The sequence below is a fragment of the Labeo rohita genome, chromosome 19, assembly GCF_022985175.1.
Source record: "Labeo rohita strain BAU-BD-2019 chromosome 19, IGBB_LRoh.1.0, whole genome shotgun sequence".
Lineage (NCBI taxonomy): Eukaryota > Metazoa > Chordata > Actinopteri > Cypriniformes > Cyprinidae > Labeo > Labeo rohita.
This window is the reverse complement of record NC_066887.1, coordinates 37,191,426-37,209,118: the sequence shown is the minus strand read 5'-3', so window position 1 is coordinate 37,209,118 and position 17,693 is coordinate 37,191,426. Positions and strand designations below refer to the sequence as shown.

Here is a 17,693-nt window from a genome sequence, read left to right as displayed (position 1 = left end):
AAGCATTAATTAATAAGACTTTATTGTAAAATGTTACCAGTGTCTTTTATTTGTTGTATCATGATTTGATCTATTGATTACTCGAATTGCACAGTTTTCTGTTGCTGTCAGTAGTGTTTCTATAGAAAGGCAGAATTGCGAGTCTGAGGATGTGAACGTTCCAGCTTGTCCTGTAGTAGTTACCGTGATTACGCCATGAGTGAACATAGAATAAACACAGAGTGTGTGTGTGTGTGTGTGTGTGTGTGTGTGTGTGTGTGTGTGTGAGTGTGTGAGAGAGAGAGACAGAGAGTGTGTGTGTGTTTAGTATTTGTCCTGCTGGTTTCTTTCTGTTCACTCTGGATTTGTCTTTAGCATGTGAAACGTATGAGAAACACGTGTGAAAGGTGAATTTGTGCGTGTTTAGTGATAGTGAATCTGCTTCCTGTTGGTGGCAGACGGTCATGTAACGCATGATCTGAGCAAGTGATGCTCTTACTAATGAGTGTCATTAATGATTTCGTGCCATCAATAAATTCCTGAACTGTCAGTAAAACACGGTGTTGTTAATGTTGATGTTCACATAGTGTGTGTCTGTGTCTGTGTGCGTGTGTAAACTTGTGTATGTCTGTGTATGTCTGTGTCTGTGTCTGTGTCTGTGTGTGTGTGTGTGTGTGTGTGTGTGTGTGTGTACTTGTTTTTGCTACATTGTGGGGACCAAATGTCCCCACAAGGATAGTAAAACCTGAAATTTTTGACATTGTGGGGACTGGCTTGAGGTCCCCATGGGTACAAAAGCTTATAAATCATACAGAATGAGTTTTTTTGAGAAAGTAAAAATGCAGAAAGTTTTCTGTAAGGGTTAGGTTTAGGGGATAGAAAATACAGTGTGGACAGTATACAAACCATTGCACCTATGGAGAGTCCCCACAAGGTTAATAAACCAGACGTGTGTGTGTGTGTGTGCGTGAGCTTGTGCATGTGTGTTTGCATGCTTGTATGTGTGTGTGTGAGAGAGAGAGAGAGAGAGAGAGAGAGAGAGCTTGTGTGCGATTGTGTGTATACTGATATTCCTTACATTATGAGGATCAAATGTCCCCTGTAGTAATACCAGTACATTTTTTTTCTAGTGGGGAATTTTTTTGTTTGTCCCCATGAGGAAACAAGCTTATAAATCACACAGAATTAAGGGGTTTGGAGAATCTAGAGTTTTGTGTTAGGGGAAGGTTTAGGTGTCGGGTTCAGGTAAGGGAATAGAAAATATAGTTTGTAGTAAAATGCCTGTGTGTGTTTCACTCTCTGCCTTTTTTATTAGTAAAATAGAGTGCCGATAATGTGCAGATAATGATAATCTGATCATGAGCAGTGAAATATTAACACGCTACTCTTTATGAACTCTCGTATCTTATTCTCTCCAGTTTATCTGCACCAGGGTTATTGTAATAATCTTTTCATGTAACAAAAAAAAATCTTATTTTCATTTAAAGTATTTACATAGCTAAAACTTGCAAGTTAAAATATAAACACTGTTAGACATATTTGAAATAACTAAAACTTGAAAAAATGTGAAAAACACATACGTTTTAATCACAGTTAAAATGAAAACAAAATATTTTTTAAAAAAAAGAATTTAAAATATGAACACCCATAGTAGTATATCAGCGATCTGCACAAAACGCGGAATCTGAACTTTGATCCTCACGACATGCTATTTCAACTATTTCAGTTTTATCAGCTTGTATTAATTGAAGCAATGTTTGTACTTTAATATTTCTTCAGAAGTCACAGCACTCGAATATAAATACACAGTTTAGCTTAGATACACACCAGCATCCGTGTGAGTGTGTGTGCACATGAGTGTGTGTTATCAGCTACTCGCAAACACGCAGTCCAGAGTTCTCTCACACACACACACACACACACTCCTGCAGAAGGTCTGAGTCGCAACTCACTTTCTTCTGGATGTCATCATGGACTTTAAGAGCAAGCAGAAGAAGAAAGTTCTTCTGGTGAGTTGAAACTCTTTTCTGTTCACTATTGATAAATCAATCCAGTAAATCCTCCAGTAAGATCCTTTTGGATCCACTGAAATTCATATCTTTGAGTATTTCACTAGCTCCTGTAGGATCTCGTGTTTCTGTGGGATCAGAGAGATCTCAGGAGCTCTAGATGAAGAATAATAATGTCACGGCACATCCACAGAGTCGCAGTAATGGAGTGAGTTTGTTTAATGAGTTTAATGAGTGTGAGAGACTTTCATTCATCAAAACCACACACACCTGCAGCCAGACAAGCTGTAAACGTTTAAAAGCAGAATTCATGCACTGTTGAGAACTATTTTACAAACATAATAAAGAACAATATTCATATTGAAAAAAATATATATTTTTGTGACGTCAAAGCTAAATGCTATGATGCGCGGTAGGTACACTGTAAAAAATTTCCCTGTAAAAAAAACAGTAATCTACTGGCAGCTGTGGTTGCCAGCATTATACTGTAAAAATACAGTGTGCTACTGTTTTTTAAATTAACAGCAAAATGCCGTTTTGTCATATACAGTATACAACTGTAATTTAGTAGCATATATCTGTTAAATTACATATTTGGGAAGACAAACAAGAATTATTAAGGAGAATAAATAAATAGTGAATAATTTACTGTCATTGTGGGAATTACATGTGATCATGTAATCCATAAAAAGTAATTGTAATCTGATTATAAGCATTTTAAAATGTAATATAATCTGATAACAAGTACGTCATTGTTTTGGAATCTGATTGTAATCCAGATTGCATGTAATCAGTTACTACTCAGCTCAAAAGTCTCAAAGTCTGAACCTTTTGCTAAGCAATTTCATTTTTATGGAGCCGTGAATGTAAAGTGATGTGTGTGTAAAAAAAAGAGATGAGTGTGTAAAGCGCAGCTGTAAATGTGATAGTGCGGCCTGTTGACCAATGTTATGAAACATCTCAATGCAATCACTGAACAGGTTCAAGTTGTGCTTTTTTTTTTCATTTTGATAAGCATTAAGGATTACATGCTTTAATTTAATGCTTTTGTACACTTAGTTTTAAGTCTTCCTGATTTTATTTCACATCAGGGGCCAGTTGCATGAATGGTTGCTATACAGTATGTTAAGACTTAAGAACTAGTCTGACCACCTAGCATTTAGTTAAGGGCTATTCAGCCTTACAAATCTATGTCTAGTGTATATGCAAACATAATTATGAAGACTTAAGTTATGAGAACTTTTACAAATTATGAAATGATAAAACTCACTGTAAGTCCAGACTAAGTAGTTCATGCTACTGCCCACTATTTTGCAGATTCCTTATGGTGTCTGAATTGTTACGTAATATTGGATTACAATATCAGTAGTGATCCTGTGCTCATTAATTTAATCTTTTTATTTATTCAGGATTGACTGTGAAGCCTTTGATGTTTTAACGTGTGTATTTGTGTTAATGTGTGTTTGTGTTTATGTGTGTGTAGATCTCGGTGGTGTTGGCCGTGTGTGTGGTGGTGATCATTCTGGGTTTGGGTTTGGGTCTTGGGCTCCAGCTGCAGGACTGCAGGAATAAAGGTGAGAAACAACAGCGCCTCATGCAAATGAAGACAAACTTCATGTTGGCTTAAGTTTGAATTAGGTTTTAAGTTTAAATATTTTAAGATGTGAACGTTTCAGTATTTAAAATTTTGTATTTTAGTTTAATTTAAGTTTTATTTTAGTATTTTAGTAAAACTTAAGTTTTAACTTAAGTTTAAAGTAGTTTTCAGTTTGAAAAAGTGAAGGTTTTAAGTTTGTGTATTTTAAGTGTGAAGATTGTAAGTTTTGAAACCATTTCAAAAGCTCAAATGAGGATTTAAAGTTTGAAGCATTTTTCTATTTAAAGATTTTATGTATGAAGCAGCTTTAAGTTAAAAGATTTTACCCCGGTTTCACAGACAAGGCTTAAGTCCTAGACTAAACTGCATGTCTGAGCTGTTTAAACTTACAGAAACTTGGATTGACATGTTCAAATATCTAAGTATCATTGATTTGTTTCAAGATGCACACAGTTATGTTTTGTTTGTTTGTTGTTGTTGTTGTAAGGCATATTTAAAAAAAACTGCTTAAATGTCCTAATTAAACTATATCTTAATCCTGGCTTAATCTAAGCCCTGTCTGTGAAACCAGCTCTTTATATTTGATTTTTAAGTTTGTAAATTTAAGTTTTGAGGATGTTTATGTTTGTAGATTTTAAGTATGATTTTAAGTTTGAGGTGCTTTTTCAGTTTAAATGAATTTTAAAAGTTTGAAGATTTTAAGCTCGGAGCAGTTTTACATTTAAATATTTCAAGTTTGAAGGTTTTAAATTTAAAAAGATTTTAAGTTTGAAGGTTTTAAATTTACCACGATTTTAAGTTAGAAGGTTTTACATTTACAAAGATTTTAGGGTCCGTGTACCTACGTATAATTGGTTTTCTGGTTTTTGTTTTCAAAACAAACAAACGAATAAATGATTGGTTTATACAATATTTACATTTTCTGGGGAACACAAAAACGAATTTCATTCATATTTTCAATTTTGTTTTCATTACACGTCGTTCAAATGCAGATATTAAAAGTCAACAAAACCAAATCGAAAAATTAAAGTTTTTTTGAACAAAGCGCGTTTTAGTACACCGGGCCAGGAAGGTGTGTGTGTCGGGGGAAATAGAAAGGAGATATTTTAATTATTTATCAACAAACCAGTGTTTTCTGAGTCAGTGGATTAAGTTGCGGATCCTGACTCACCATCTCCTCTTTGGACGCGCCTTTAGAGAAATGCATCTTTACAGATTACATATTGAAAGAGTTTTTTGTTTTTGTGAAAGAGTATTAGTTTTGTTTCGTTAAGTAATAATTTCAAGCTTTCTATAGATATGTGTATCATGTCTGTGCGGTTTGTATTCGCTAAGTTTCCGTTAATATTTGTGAAGCGCTCCTGTTGAGGCAACAGAAAGCGCATCATGTTTGTTTTCATTTAATAAAAGCACCGTTTGCAACGTTTTGTTGATATTGTGAGTGCACACAAATAAAAGACCCTTAACAGTTCCGAATGATGTATTACTCTTACCTTTACGAGCAAAAATGACGGAACATTTTAAATTGTTTCCACTGAAAAAAAAAAATGCAAGTGATCGCGCTGGCGCCTCCATTTCCTGCAATTCGGCTTTAGCTTCCACTCTCCGCACAAAGGATTGGGTATGCGTCTAATAGCGCACATTTATCTGTTTAACGTTGAAACTAACTTTTAGGCCTATATCTATAGATCTTATTTTAGGCAAGTCGTGATTTGAGAAGGCAAAATTGATCAAACAGACTGTGCGTGTTTGATCAATGTGTCGGATCAGTCTTTCGCTGACCACTTGGTCATTACTTTAAAAAACAAAAACTTAGCCTATATTTAATGAACAAAAATTCTCCAAATGTTTTTCTAAATTAACTTAGCAAAAGAATGAAACGAAATATAATCGCTTTGCCATTAAAACTGGCAAGGGCCGCGCTAGGGCATATATATGAGGCCCGTGCTGGGCTATAATGAACATTTATCCCAATACTTAAGTCATTATTTAATGTTTGCAACAAAGAAATGTAGCCTATACCGTATCCTGCTCGTGAAGCTTGTTTAAACATAAAGCTTAACTTACATGAGCAGAGCTCTCTCTGGATCAGCGGTTGCGGGAAAGCAGATTTAAATATTCCGATGTGATTGCGATTTCAAATGTTTTATAGACATGGCGAAGTCATCATCATAGCAATAAGACAGTGTGTGTTTGAATCGAGATCGCGAACTTTTAATGAATGATCCATATGCGTCTATAGCCTGTGTATGTCATAATTTGTACCAGACCTCAAAAGTTAAATGATTCACAAATTAAACTACGTGAATGTATATGCTAGTCTATTAATTAGACGAGATAAAATAGAATATATGTCAAATTCAACCTTTAAACTGCATTCCAGTAAAAATCCCAGTCATATAGCATATTCAATTTTTTACTGTATCATTTACATTCAAAACTTTAAGTAAAGAAATTAAGGTAAAAAAAAAAATAATAACGAATACAAAGGAATGATACAAATATTACAGAAAAAAGAGGATCAGTTAATGGACTTACAAGACTGTGGGATGCATGAAATGTTTGTAGGACTATTTGATGTACTTTATGTAATATTTATTAATAATCAGCTTCTTTTGAATGCTGTCTACGTCGTGCACAGACAACATTCGCGTAGACAGTATCGCATAATATTATCATTTAATATTGTATTAATTTCTATAATAATGAATATAATATTTCCTTAATTCAAAATAAAATGGTAATAAATCTCTGATAATCCCGGGTTACTATGGTCACGAAGGTTTGTTTACGCATTAAACTCGTGGTCACGACATAAGGATGTGGTTACCTCGACAAAATCATATAATATGACGTTCCCACGAATTAATATCTCGTGGCCACGACATAATATCACGTTCCCACGAGTTGATATGTAGTGGCCACGACAAACTTAAGTGAACCGAAGGTGTCCCCTCCCGGTCACCGTACAGTACAAATAAAACATTATAAAGCATTATCTCTCTTCGCTAAAAACACCTGTAAACGAGCTTGGTGAGCAGGTTGATTGACAAGCCTCGGTGCTGCTCCCACGCGCAGTTCTGAAGCGCCGAGACCCTTTGAAGCAAGGTAGCCGGTCATCATTTTTCGCCCAAAGGAGGGTCCGGTCTGTAAAAAATAACAAAATTGGACATGTCAGCCAGTAAAATCATATCTGGCAAACCGAATAGATTTCTTAATTAGTAGTAGTAGCAGCAGCAGCAGACAGTAATATAAAAAATATACGTAGCCTACCTCTCGAATAGCACTGGCCACTGCCATCTCCAGATGTTCATCCGTCAAACGGCCCCTGTTTCTCAGGTTGCGGTCGCCAAGAAACTTTTTTATATTTGCCACTGAATGTCCTCTTTTTGTTCCAGAAGACGCTAAGGCAGCGGAAATATCTGAATATGTTGCCCCGTTGTTTACCATGTTTACAATCAATCCGGTGCAATTCTCCAGCACCGATGCCATTTCTCCTGATTAGCCTGTTTACGCCCGTCTCAAGTGAAAACCTTCAGCGGCAGCAGAAAGCTTCCGGTGTACTAAAACGCGCTTTGTTCCGAAAAACTTTCATTTTTCGATTTGGTTTTGTTGACTTTTTAATATCTGCATTTGAACGACGTGTAATGAAAACAAAATTGAAAATATGAATGAAATTCGTTTTTGTGTTCCCGAGAAAATGTAAATATTATATAAACCAATCATTTATTCGTTTGTTTGGTTTGAAAACAAAAACGAGAAAACCAATTATACGTAGGTACACGGACCAAAAAGATTTTAAGTTTCAAGGTTTCAAATTTTGAAAGGGTTTACGTTTGAAGGTTTTAAATTTAGCAAGATTTTAAGTTTAAAGATTTTACATTTACGAAGATTTTAAGTTTGAAGGTTTTAATTTTAAAAAGATTTTAAGTTTAAAGATTTTACATTTACGAAGATTTAAATTTAAAGAGTTTTTAATTTTGAAGGTTTTAAATTTACCAAGATTTTAAGTTTAAAGGTTTTAAATTTAAAAAGATTTTAAGTTTCAAGGTTTTAAATTTTGAAAGGGTTTACGTTTGAAGGTTTTAAATTTAGCAAGATTTTAAGTTTAAAGATTTTACATTTACGAAGATTTTAAGTTTGAAGGTTTTAATTTTAAAAAGATTTTAAGTTTAAAGATTTTACATTTACGAAGATTTAAATTTAAAGAGTTTTTAATTTTGAAGGTTTTAAATTTACCAAGATTTTAAGTTTAAAGGTTTTAAATTTAAAAAGATTTTAAGTTTCAAGGTTTTAAATTTAAAAAGGTTTTACGTTTGAAGGTTTTAAATTTACCACGATTTTAAGTTTCAAGGTTCTACATTTACAAAGATTTTAGGTTTGAAGATCTCAAAGTCTCAATGTTTTTGCAGTTTTGCAGGCTGTCATGCAGTCTCTCAGAAGGAGAGGTAGGGTATTTTGGGTGGTTGTTTGGGCGTTACTAAGCAGTTGCTAGGGTGTTCTGGTGGGTTTTTATGGTGTTCTGTGTGATTGCTATGGTGTTGCTGTGCCATTGCTGAATGTTGGACATGATGTTTTGCTTATGGAAAATGCTATTGTTAGGACTGTTTTTTTTGTGTGTGTGTTAGGACATTGTTTTGATTTTGTAGTGAACATTCACCAATTCACTGACACGTGTGTGTGTGTGTGTGTCAGACGTGTCTGCGTCCTGCAGGAATCGTTGTTACGAGCCGTTGGATGTGGACTCTACGTCGTGTCGCTGTGATAGTCAGTGTGTGGAGACTCACAGCTGCTGCTTTGATTATAAGGACATCTGTCTGCTGCCCAGTGAGTGAACTTAATGTGTATCATCATGTGAATGTCTCTGACCTCAAATAACTGATTTACACAGATACAAGTCTGTCCTTTAAAGAAACCAAGTGAGTTTGTCGAATATTCAACTAATAGATAGACTCCATGAAAAAATGTACGATATTTTGTAAGGTTCTGGCAACCACAGCCGCTGAATATTACCTTAATTTCAGGAATTGTTAACAAATCAAATATTAACACAAACATAAGAATATGACATAAATGCTAGTAGTGAAACATATCTTGTGTGTGTAGCTGAGAGCTGGGAGTGCACGACGCTGCGCTGTGGAGAGAGGCGTCTGTCTGACAGCAAGTGTCACTGTTCTGATGACTGTATGAGCGCTGGAGACTGCTGCACCAACTACAACAGCATCTGTCAGGGTGAGTCCCACCTTATCTGAGTCACAGCACACATTCTGTTCAAACTTCAGCGCTGCTCAATCACTCGTAACTAGGCAAGGCAAGTTTATTTATATAGCACATTTCATACACAAAGGTAATTCAAAGTGTTTACATAAAAGGAAGTAGAATAGTCATAAAAACAATAATCGCAACAATAAAACAAAAAAAAAAAGTAAAAACTGACTGATTTAATGATTTGAAAATTATTTAAAAATTTATATAAAATAAATTTAAGATGTAGTTTATCCTTTTCTAAAAATAGAAAAGGATAATACATAATGCAATCAGTTCGGACGCAGCACAGTGCTCATTCAGGAAATGCGCAGCTAAACAGATGAGTTTTGAGTCTAGATTTAAATGTAGTTAATGTTTTAGCACATTTGATCTCTTCTGGAAGCTGATTCCAACTGCGGGCAGCATAGTGGCTAAAACGGATTCCCCTTGTTTTGTGTGAACCCTTGGTATTTCTAACTGACTCGATCCTAATGATCATAATATTCAGTGAGCATATCTGCAATGTATTTAGGTCCTAGGCCATTGAGTGATTTATAAATGAGTAAAAGTACTTTAAAATCAATTCTAAATGTAACTGGAAGCCAGTGTAGGGACCTGAGGACTGGTGTGATATGCTCAGATTTTCTGGTTCTAGTCAGAATCCTGGCAGCAGCGTTCTGGACGAGCTGCAGCTGTGTAATGGTCTTCTTGGAAAGGCCAGTGAGGAGACCATTACAATAATCCACCTGCTTGTGATAAAGGCATGAAGAAGTTTCTCCAAGTCTTGACTGGAAAAAAAACATCTAATTCTTGCAATGTTTTCGAGATGATAGTATTCTGAGATGATTAGTATTACTGCTTTGACATGACTGCTGAAACTAAGGTCTGACTCCAGAATCACAACAAAGATTCCTGACTTGGTTTTTAGTTATTTGACCCCTAGAGTCAAGGTATGCATTCACCTTAAGAACTTCATCTTTGTTTCTTAAGGAGTTCTGACTGCTCTTTCCGAATATCATTTCATCCCCACATGGATGATGATTCGATTTGCAGTCTTGTGCTTCATTAGGATGTTCCGAAGTTCCCTGTTCACATCAGAGACAGTTGCTTGAGGAAAGCAGCTTGTAGTTGTAGTCCTGCTACTGATATTTCTGATAATGGAGTCTCCCACTATCAGAGTCCTGGGCTCGGCTGCGCTCTGGGCTGAATGCCGCTGTCTGTTCGACCTTGAGCGCCTGTTTGTAGCGATGTTAGCTGCTGGCTCATACGGTCCATGTTCAATCACATTTGGGGATTCCTCACCCACATTCATTAGTGCTTTAAATCTGTTCTCAAGCTGTATAGGAGGTGGTAAAATACCAGTTTTTGCAAGCCTTATCATAGCCATATCTGGGGTAGAGGATGCTACCGCAGCAATACGAGATACTTGTGACAATCTGATGTCTCGAGTGCCTTTGGGTCTCGCTCCCTGTTTGTGCCATCGATTAGTGTGTCGATCAGTTTCGGCTTGTTCCTCTACACTTATAAACTGTTGAGATTCACCGGGTTCACAGGACTCACCGGCTGTATGCTGAGGGTCCGTGACGACAGTCTGCTGAGTGTTCCGCCTGTTTCGGAAGTCCAGCAGGCAACTTTTTCAAGAACCACAATCCTTTGTAGAAGTCTGTGGCAGTTTGTGCAGCAAGTAGATTCCAGAAGAGACTGAAGAGGCATTTTCTTTCTCGTCTGAAAGTAGGCAGCTGTGTTTTCCGGTCTCCAGAATGTAAACTGCTGCCAGTGGGAGGCAAAGAGTCTCCTTTTTCGTAGTATTATTCTAGTTACGAAAAGTTTTTAATTTAGTGTTTGTGCCAGAAATGTGTTGTTTGAACACTGTGCTGATCTGCTGAGGTTAAAATCTTAGAAAAGTCTGTGAAAAGTATATAAACAGGGAGTAATGTGCGGAGCAGTAAGCAAAAGCGTCCGAACAGTAGCAAAGCCGGAAGCTAGAGTCCCTACACAACTACAAGAAATTTCAGTTTGAAATTTCTGTGAAAAATAATTCCAAGTAGGGCTGCACGATTAATCACACGATATTCACTGACTGCATTAATACACAGAGCCGTAAATCACTGACAAGCTACGCCAAATCGCGCTCATAATCGAATGCGATTCATCTGCGATTATGAGCGCGATTTGGCGTAGCTTGTCAGTGATTTACGGCTCTGTGTATTATAAAAACAAATGCCTCCACAAAATTGTTTAATTTAGTTTTTTTTTTTTCTTTCAGTGTTTTATTCAGTGTCTTTTGTGCAGTTCAGCAGTTAGAGCCACAAATGCACTGAAGTCCAGATATCTGTTGTTTTTATCTTCAATTATATCTCTATGTGTGTGTGATGCAGGACACACCGAGTGGGTTCAGGATGAGTGTGTGGACATGAGCACTGCCAAATGCCCTGCCAGGTAACACACACACACACACACACACACACACACACACAAACATTTATGATCATATGCTGTAAAAACTGAAGAGATTTTTGTCTTGAATGAATTCAAGTTTCAAGTGAAATGAACAAAACCTGCACTGAATCACAATCATTCAGCAACTTTGAATTCAGTTAATTCTGGTGAATTAAAACTCATTAAATTGGAGAGAAATTAAGTAGATGATATTTTTTTTCCAGAAATTTATTAAAGTAAATATTTAACAGAGTAAATGTGCTTCATTACTTCCAAGGGCGTATGTTTGATTTTAGCATTGTTGGAGAAATAACAGCAGACAACAGGCATTTAATTGTTTGATCAAAATTATTGCTAGCGACAATTAGTAGTGTGTGGATATTGGTAGGCACATGCAGTGTTGGGGGTAACGCATTACAAGTAACCCAAATTACATAATATTATTACTTTTTCCAAGTAACTAGTAAATAACGCATTACTTCTTAATTGACAAGAACATATCTGAGTTACTTTTTTCAAATAAGTAACGCCAGTTACTTTTCCCCCCATTTATTGTTTAAAAGCTTTGCTTTCCCACGTTGAGAGAAATCGTAAGATGTTAGTTCTAGAATAAATGTGAACATGCATTATTTCATCTTACTCACAAAAAACAGATTCAGTATTCCTCAAAATCAATAAAAAAAGTGAAATTCAACTAAGAATATGACACAAACCTGCGATAATTAAATATGTTAAATAATACAGATATCCTTTATGCATTTAATCCCATTTTATTAACCGATGTCTTTGCTGCCGACCTTCGATGATCCAATTCAACCATACCAATAAGCAAAAACTTCTCAAGATAATCTAACATTTGTTTTCTTTTTTTATTGCTGAAGAGTTGATATTTTTTCTTCTGCGGTCTACTGTACAGACGTGATTTTATTTTTCTCAAAACCTGAGGCTTTTGGTGTGAAAAGGCTTTTACATTTGACAAAAATAGAACTTTTTATATTAAAAACAAACAAGCCCTGCCCAGATTTAAAAAGTAACGCAAAAGTACAGTAACACATTACTTTCCATAAAAAGTAACTAAGTAATGTAATTAGTTACTTTTTTAGGGAGTAACTCAATATTGTAATGCATTACTTTTAAAAGTAACTTTCCCCAACACTGGGCACATGTCATAGCGTCTCTGCTAAACTCTACACCATTGAAAATCATAAGCGATATCCGACTTATTGTACTTTATGGTATTTACTATTTTAAACCATGTTAACCACAAATTAACCATGGTTTTGCAGCATGAACCATAGTTTAAGTATGGTAATTGTAGTAAAACTGTGATTATACAAAACGTGTTCATGTGTTCATGTTTTCTACTCTTTAATAAAGAAATTAATTCGCGAACCGAAGTCCCGATCTGAATCAAAAGAACGCTCACAAAGTCGCTCCGAAGTTCCGATGAAATGATTCGCGATCCACGCACCGAAGTTACAATCTGAATCAAATGCTTCACGATGCACGAAGTTACGATGAAATTATTCGCGAACCCACTCTGAAGTTTCGTTTTGAATTAAAAGATTCACAAAGCCACTCTGAAGTTCCGATGAAATAATTCGCGAACCGCGCTCCGATCTGAATCATATGTTTCGCGATGCACGAAGTTCCGATGAAATGATTCGCGATCTGCACTCCGAAATTCCGATTTGAGTCAAAAGATTCACAAAGCCGCACTGAAGTTCCAATGAAATGATTCGCGGACCCACTCCGAAGTGTTGTTTTGAATCAAAAGATTCACAAAGCCGCTCCGAAGTTCCTATGAAATGATTCGCGATCCGCGCGCCGAAGTTACGATCTGAAATAAATGATTCATAATGCGCGATTTCGTTGAAATGATTCGCGAAGTTTCGATTTGAAAAGAAAAGACTCACAAAGCCGTTAAATGATTCATGATTTGCGCACTGAAGTTCCGATCCGAATCAAATGATTCGCGATCTGCGCTCCGAAATTTCGATTTGAATCAAAACATTCATAAAGCCGCTCTGAAGTTCCACCATATGCACTTTTTTTTATATTTATTTATTTTTTATTATTATTAAACATTACAGATATCCAAAACAGCAAGACAGTACAATTACAGACAAAATAAATAAAAAAATGAAAAATGAAAAAAAGACAAGAATACACAGATTTGTTGCCAGGGTAACAGACAAAGAAAAAAAAGGGTAATAAAATTACATCTTAGGATGACACAAAGGATGAACACAGAGATACAGTTTTCATAGCTTTCATATTAACAGAACTTTGGATAGTTTCCACATACTTATCCAAATCCACTTTGAACAAAAAAAAAGTTTTAGAGCCAGTAAACTTTTGTTTATGAATGTGAAATTTAGCTAACAGAAAACATAAATTAATTATGTAATATTTTCCTGTATTCTCCTTAGAATATTCAAATAATCCAAACAACGCATCTTTAAAACAAAATGAGAAGTCACTTACAAAATAAGATTGAATAAACACCAATAAATCAAACCAGAATTTCTCTGTGTGGGAACATTCCCAAAACAAATGAATGAAGTCTTCTTCAGAAGAATGACAAAAACTGCAGTTCACTTCAATGTCAGGCTTATATTTCCTAAGAAAGACTTTAGTCGGGTAACATTTGTGAATCAGTTTAAATGTCATTTCTTTTACTTTATTGGTAAGCAGATACTTATGAGGCAAGGTCCATACTTTCTCCCAAGGTATATTCTCCATAATATTATACCAATACGGTATTACGTAGGGAATTGTTGTTATCTCAGCCTGGAAGAGAGCTCTGATTTTATAGTTATTTTTCCGATGATCTGCAGAAAAGCAAACACTTCCAATCATTGTGTCAGTTAAATTCAGAGAGTAAGAACACGGCCATGGAAATGTAGAACCTTGCAACAGAAAAGACACAGCAGAGGGAACGGCAATGAAAACAATCGCATATTCATCAGCACATACAGGAATATTATATTTCTGTAAAAAATCTGAATAATTATAAAGTCTGCCTTGTGAGTTAAAAAGCTGTCCGACTAAAAGAAGGTTGTTTTCAAACCAATCCTTGAAGAAAAGTGATTTATTCTTGTAAAGAAAATCCTTATTGTTCCATAAGTAATATTTGTGCGGAGAGAAGTTGTGTTTGTATATGAGGGACCAGGCCAAGAGCATCTGCTTATGGAAACTAGAAAGTCTGATAGGGATTTTTGAGACATTATAATTACAGAGTAAAAGAAAATTCAGGCCACCAACTTTAGAGAAAATATAATTGGGGATAATATTCCAAAGGGAAGAGGGATTTTTAAGAAAATTCTTAAGCCAGTTAATTTTAAAAGTGTTGTTTAAGGTAGCAAAATCTAAAAAATCCAGTCCCCCTTGATTTATTGGATTCATTATTACTGATTTCCTGATATAATGGGTTTTATTTTTCCAAACAAAGTTGTTTAACATGCTGTCAACTTTTTTTAATGTTCCTTTATTAACCTCCAAAGAAAGAGCAGAATAAGTCAGTCGAGACAATCCTTCATGCGAAAATTCTTCCTCTTATTGAGAAATCTCTCTGCAGCCACATATTCAGTTTCCTTTGTGTTTTCACTGTTAAAGCGTCAAAATTTAGTTTACATTAATGACAATACCTAAGTATGTAACTTGATTTTTCACAGGGATGTTGCATATAGAGGGAATTTCACAGCATTTAATTGACATTAGCTCACATTTGTTGATGTTTAGACAGAGACCCGAAGCTCTGGAAAAGGACTCGATCAATTGCAGAGCTAAAGGGATTTGGGAAGCGTCATTCAGAAACAGAGTGGTGTCGTCAGCCAGCTGGCTAATTAGAATTTGTCTATCGTCAATTGAAATACTTTGTTAATTATTATTGGAAATATGCAGGGCTAAAAATTGAGAGGCAAGTAAGAATAAATATGGAGATATAGGACAGCCTTGTCTTACTCCACGTGACAAACTGAATCTTGGTGAGGTTCCGAATTTTAATTTAATAGCACTATTATTATTTTTATATAGTGTTCTGAAGGCTCTACAAAATTTATTTGGCAAGAGCTTGAAATATAAACATGCACTTTGAAATCTACATCTGAATCAAATGATTAGCGATTCGCGATCTGATCGGAGCTCTTCAAAACTCTTCAAATCTGGTCTTTGCTAGTGAATCGATTGAACTTTGAAGCAACCGGAGCTGTTCCAGCGTAAATGACTCACTCAGTTGATTCATTTTGTCTGTTTCTCTGCTTTTCACGTCTTCAATCATGTTTACACGGCACAGTCAGTACTACTACTGGCTTAGCTCGCTAGTTTTATGACATTAACTGAAATAAGCGAAAGAGGTGTGATAAAATATGAATATTTCCATCCAACACAAATCTACTCCATATTGAGGTGTGGCAACCGGTTTACTGTTAACTAGTGAAACACTCCATTAACATTGAGCTGCAGCTCAAAATACATGTTAGATGGAAACATTGTGCTTTATGATGGAGTTTGTAGTTATATTTGAAATAGTTTGAGCTGCAGTTCAGTTGCTGACAGTTCAATAGGAAATCAGCTGAAACATCCAGTCATCTCACACCACTGAAGTGAATGTTACATTTATCAGTATATACTGTAATAATTATTTGAAAAATTATTGTTGTGTTTGATTGTATTAACCCATATAGAGTGATAATAGATGCGAAAAGAGCAAATGGGAGAAGCGGAAGAACACAAAACACAAGTTAAAGAGGCTGAACTTAATCACTCAGCTGAGCTGTGCTCATATGTTTGAAACACTTTATGTGAAACACCTTATATGTTCACATCTCAGTGGTGTGAACTATTTGAGATGTGGCTGAAATTACATTTAATGGTTCGATCAAAATTATTGCTAGGGACAATTTAATAGTGCCTAGATATTGAAAAGGACACATCATAACACCTCTACTAAATTCTTCGCCTTTGGTTACACCCCGTCTCCTCTTAATAAATCAACCATACATGAATCACTACATTCACTACATGAGTACAACCACTCATAAAGGAATCAAATAAATCACTGCACCCCATCACTCTGAATCAAATGAATCATATGAAGGCAGTGAGCTCTAATTGTCTGTTTACAACAAGAAGCTAATGCTTCGATGACTGATAGATTGCTATGAAATTCTCAAGAATCTTTGGCCCAGACAGTGTTTATATTGTTGATAGGACGGAAGGGAAACTGTCATCCTGTACTCATGCTCATGTTGTTTTAAATCTGTATGACTGTGGACCACAAAAGAAAACATTACCCTTGGACTTTTCTAGAGATTACCAGCACTTTTCATTTGTGGTCAACAGACTCATATAGGTTTGAAACAATATGAGGATGAGTAAAGAATGACAGGAATTTAATATTTGGGTAAACTAGCCTGTGAATTGAGCATACACATCATCTCTGCTCTTTCTGTGGTGTGGGTGTAGTTTTAAGAGGCAGCCGCTGCTGTTGGTTTCTCTGGACGGTTTGAGAGCCGAATATCTACAGTCATGGCATACGGTGGTTCCAGTGCTGGAGAAGATCAGTGAGAACACACAAACATGCATGTTTATTCTCTGTAATCCATTAAACCGCAGCATAAAGCACCATATGTGTGTTTCCAGAACGCTGTGGTACGTCAGCACCCTTCATGCAGTCCGTGTTCCCCAGTAAGACGTTCCCTAACCACTACTCCATTGCCACAGTAAGTCCCGTCATACAAACCGTTCACCACAACACAAGCCCTGAGGTTTCAGTAATTCCTGTTTCTCAGACGTACTTTGCCAGCCTCTGTATATTTTCAAAAACAAGTGTACTGTGAATGTCTGTGGTTTTATAACATCGCTTCTCCGCAAGTTCTTTGACCTATTAAACTACCACTTCTGTGTCAGTCCTCATCATGGAATAAACCGCTGAAATTAAGGGCAGGCAAATCATGGAAACTGCTACAAATGTCTGGTTGAACTTAGTAAAGCCTGACATTTTAATAGTCCAAGAAGTCTCATTTTTTAATTGAATTTGTACTAAACTGACCTCAGCTGCAGACGCTGATATTTATGTGATGAAATTCTGCTGTTTCTAATGTAAATCACTGAGATCACAATGACCTAAATATGAGAGGTCGCTCTATATCTCCAATAGTCAGTTTTAGTAAGATGAGATTGAAATGATCCAAACATATAATGCAATGCAATCCAATGATGATTGAGAGATGAACAAATAAACGCTCCTCAAAGGATGTGAGATGTTTTGGAGGCTTGGGAAGATCATTCCTCCACTGAGGAACAGTGAAAGTAAAGATGTGAGACTAATCTTTACTAATCTTTTGAGTTCTTCAGTCCAGTAAGTGTTCATCTGCAAATATGACTACAGTCATTCTGATGTTTACTTGATCAAAATC

General features: G+C 35.9%; 1 protein-coding gene across 1 annotated transcript in view; it reads left to right on the top strand.

The window, feature by feature from the left end:
• Positions 1-1,874: 1,874 nt before the first annotated feature.
• Positions 1,875-17,693, top strand: part of LOC127181568 (venom phosphodiesterase 1) — a 28,576-nt gene continuing 12,757 nt past the window's right edge. The window contains exons 1-7 of the mRNA XM_051136339.1: positions 1,875-1,988; positions 3,472-3,562; positions 8,281-8,412; positions 8,692-8,817; positions 11,211-11,271; positions 16,741-16,838; positions 16,918-16,997. Coding sequence (XP_050992296.1) covers positions 1,950-1,988; positions 3,472-3,562; positions 8,281-8,412; positions 8,692-8,817; positions 11,211-11,271; positions 16,741-16,838; positions 16,918-16,997 — 627 coding nt within the window. The 5' untranslated portion in view covers positions 1,875-1,949. The remainder of the gene's footprint in view (positions 1,989-3,471; positions 3,563-8,280; positions 8,413-8,691; positions 8,818-11,210; positions 11,272-16,740; positions 16,839-16,917; positions 16,998-17,693) is intronic.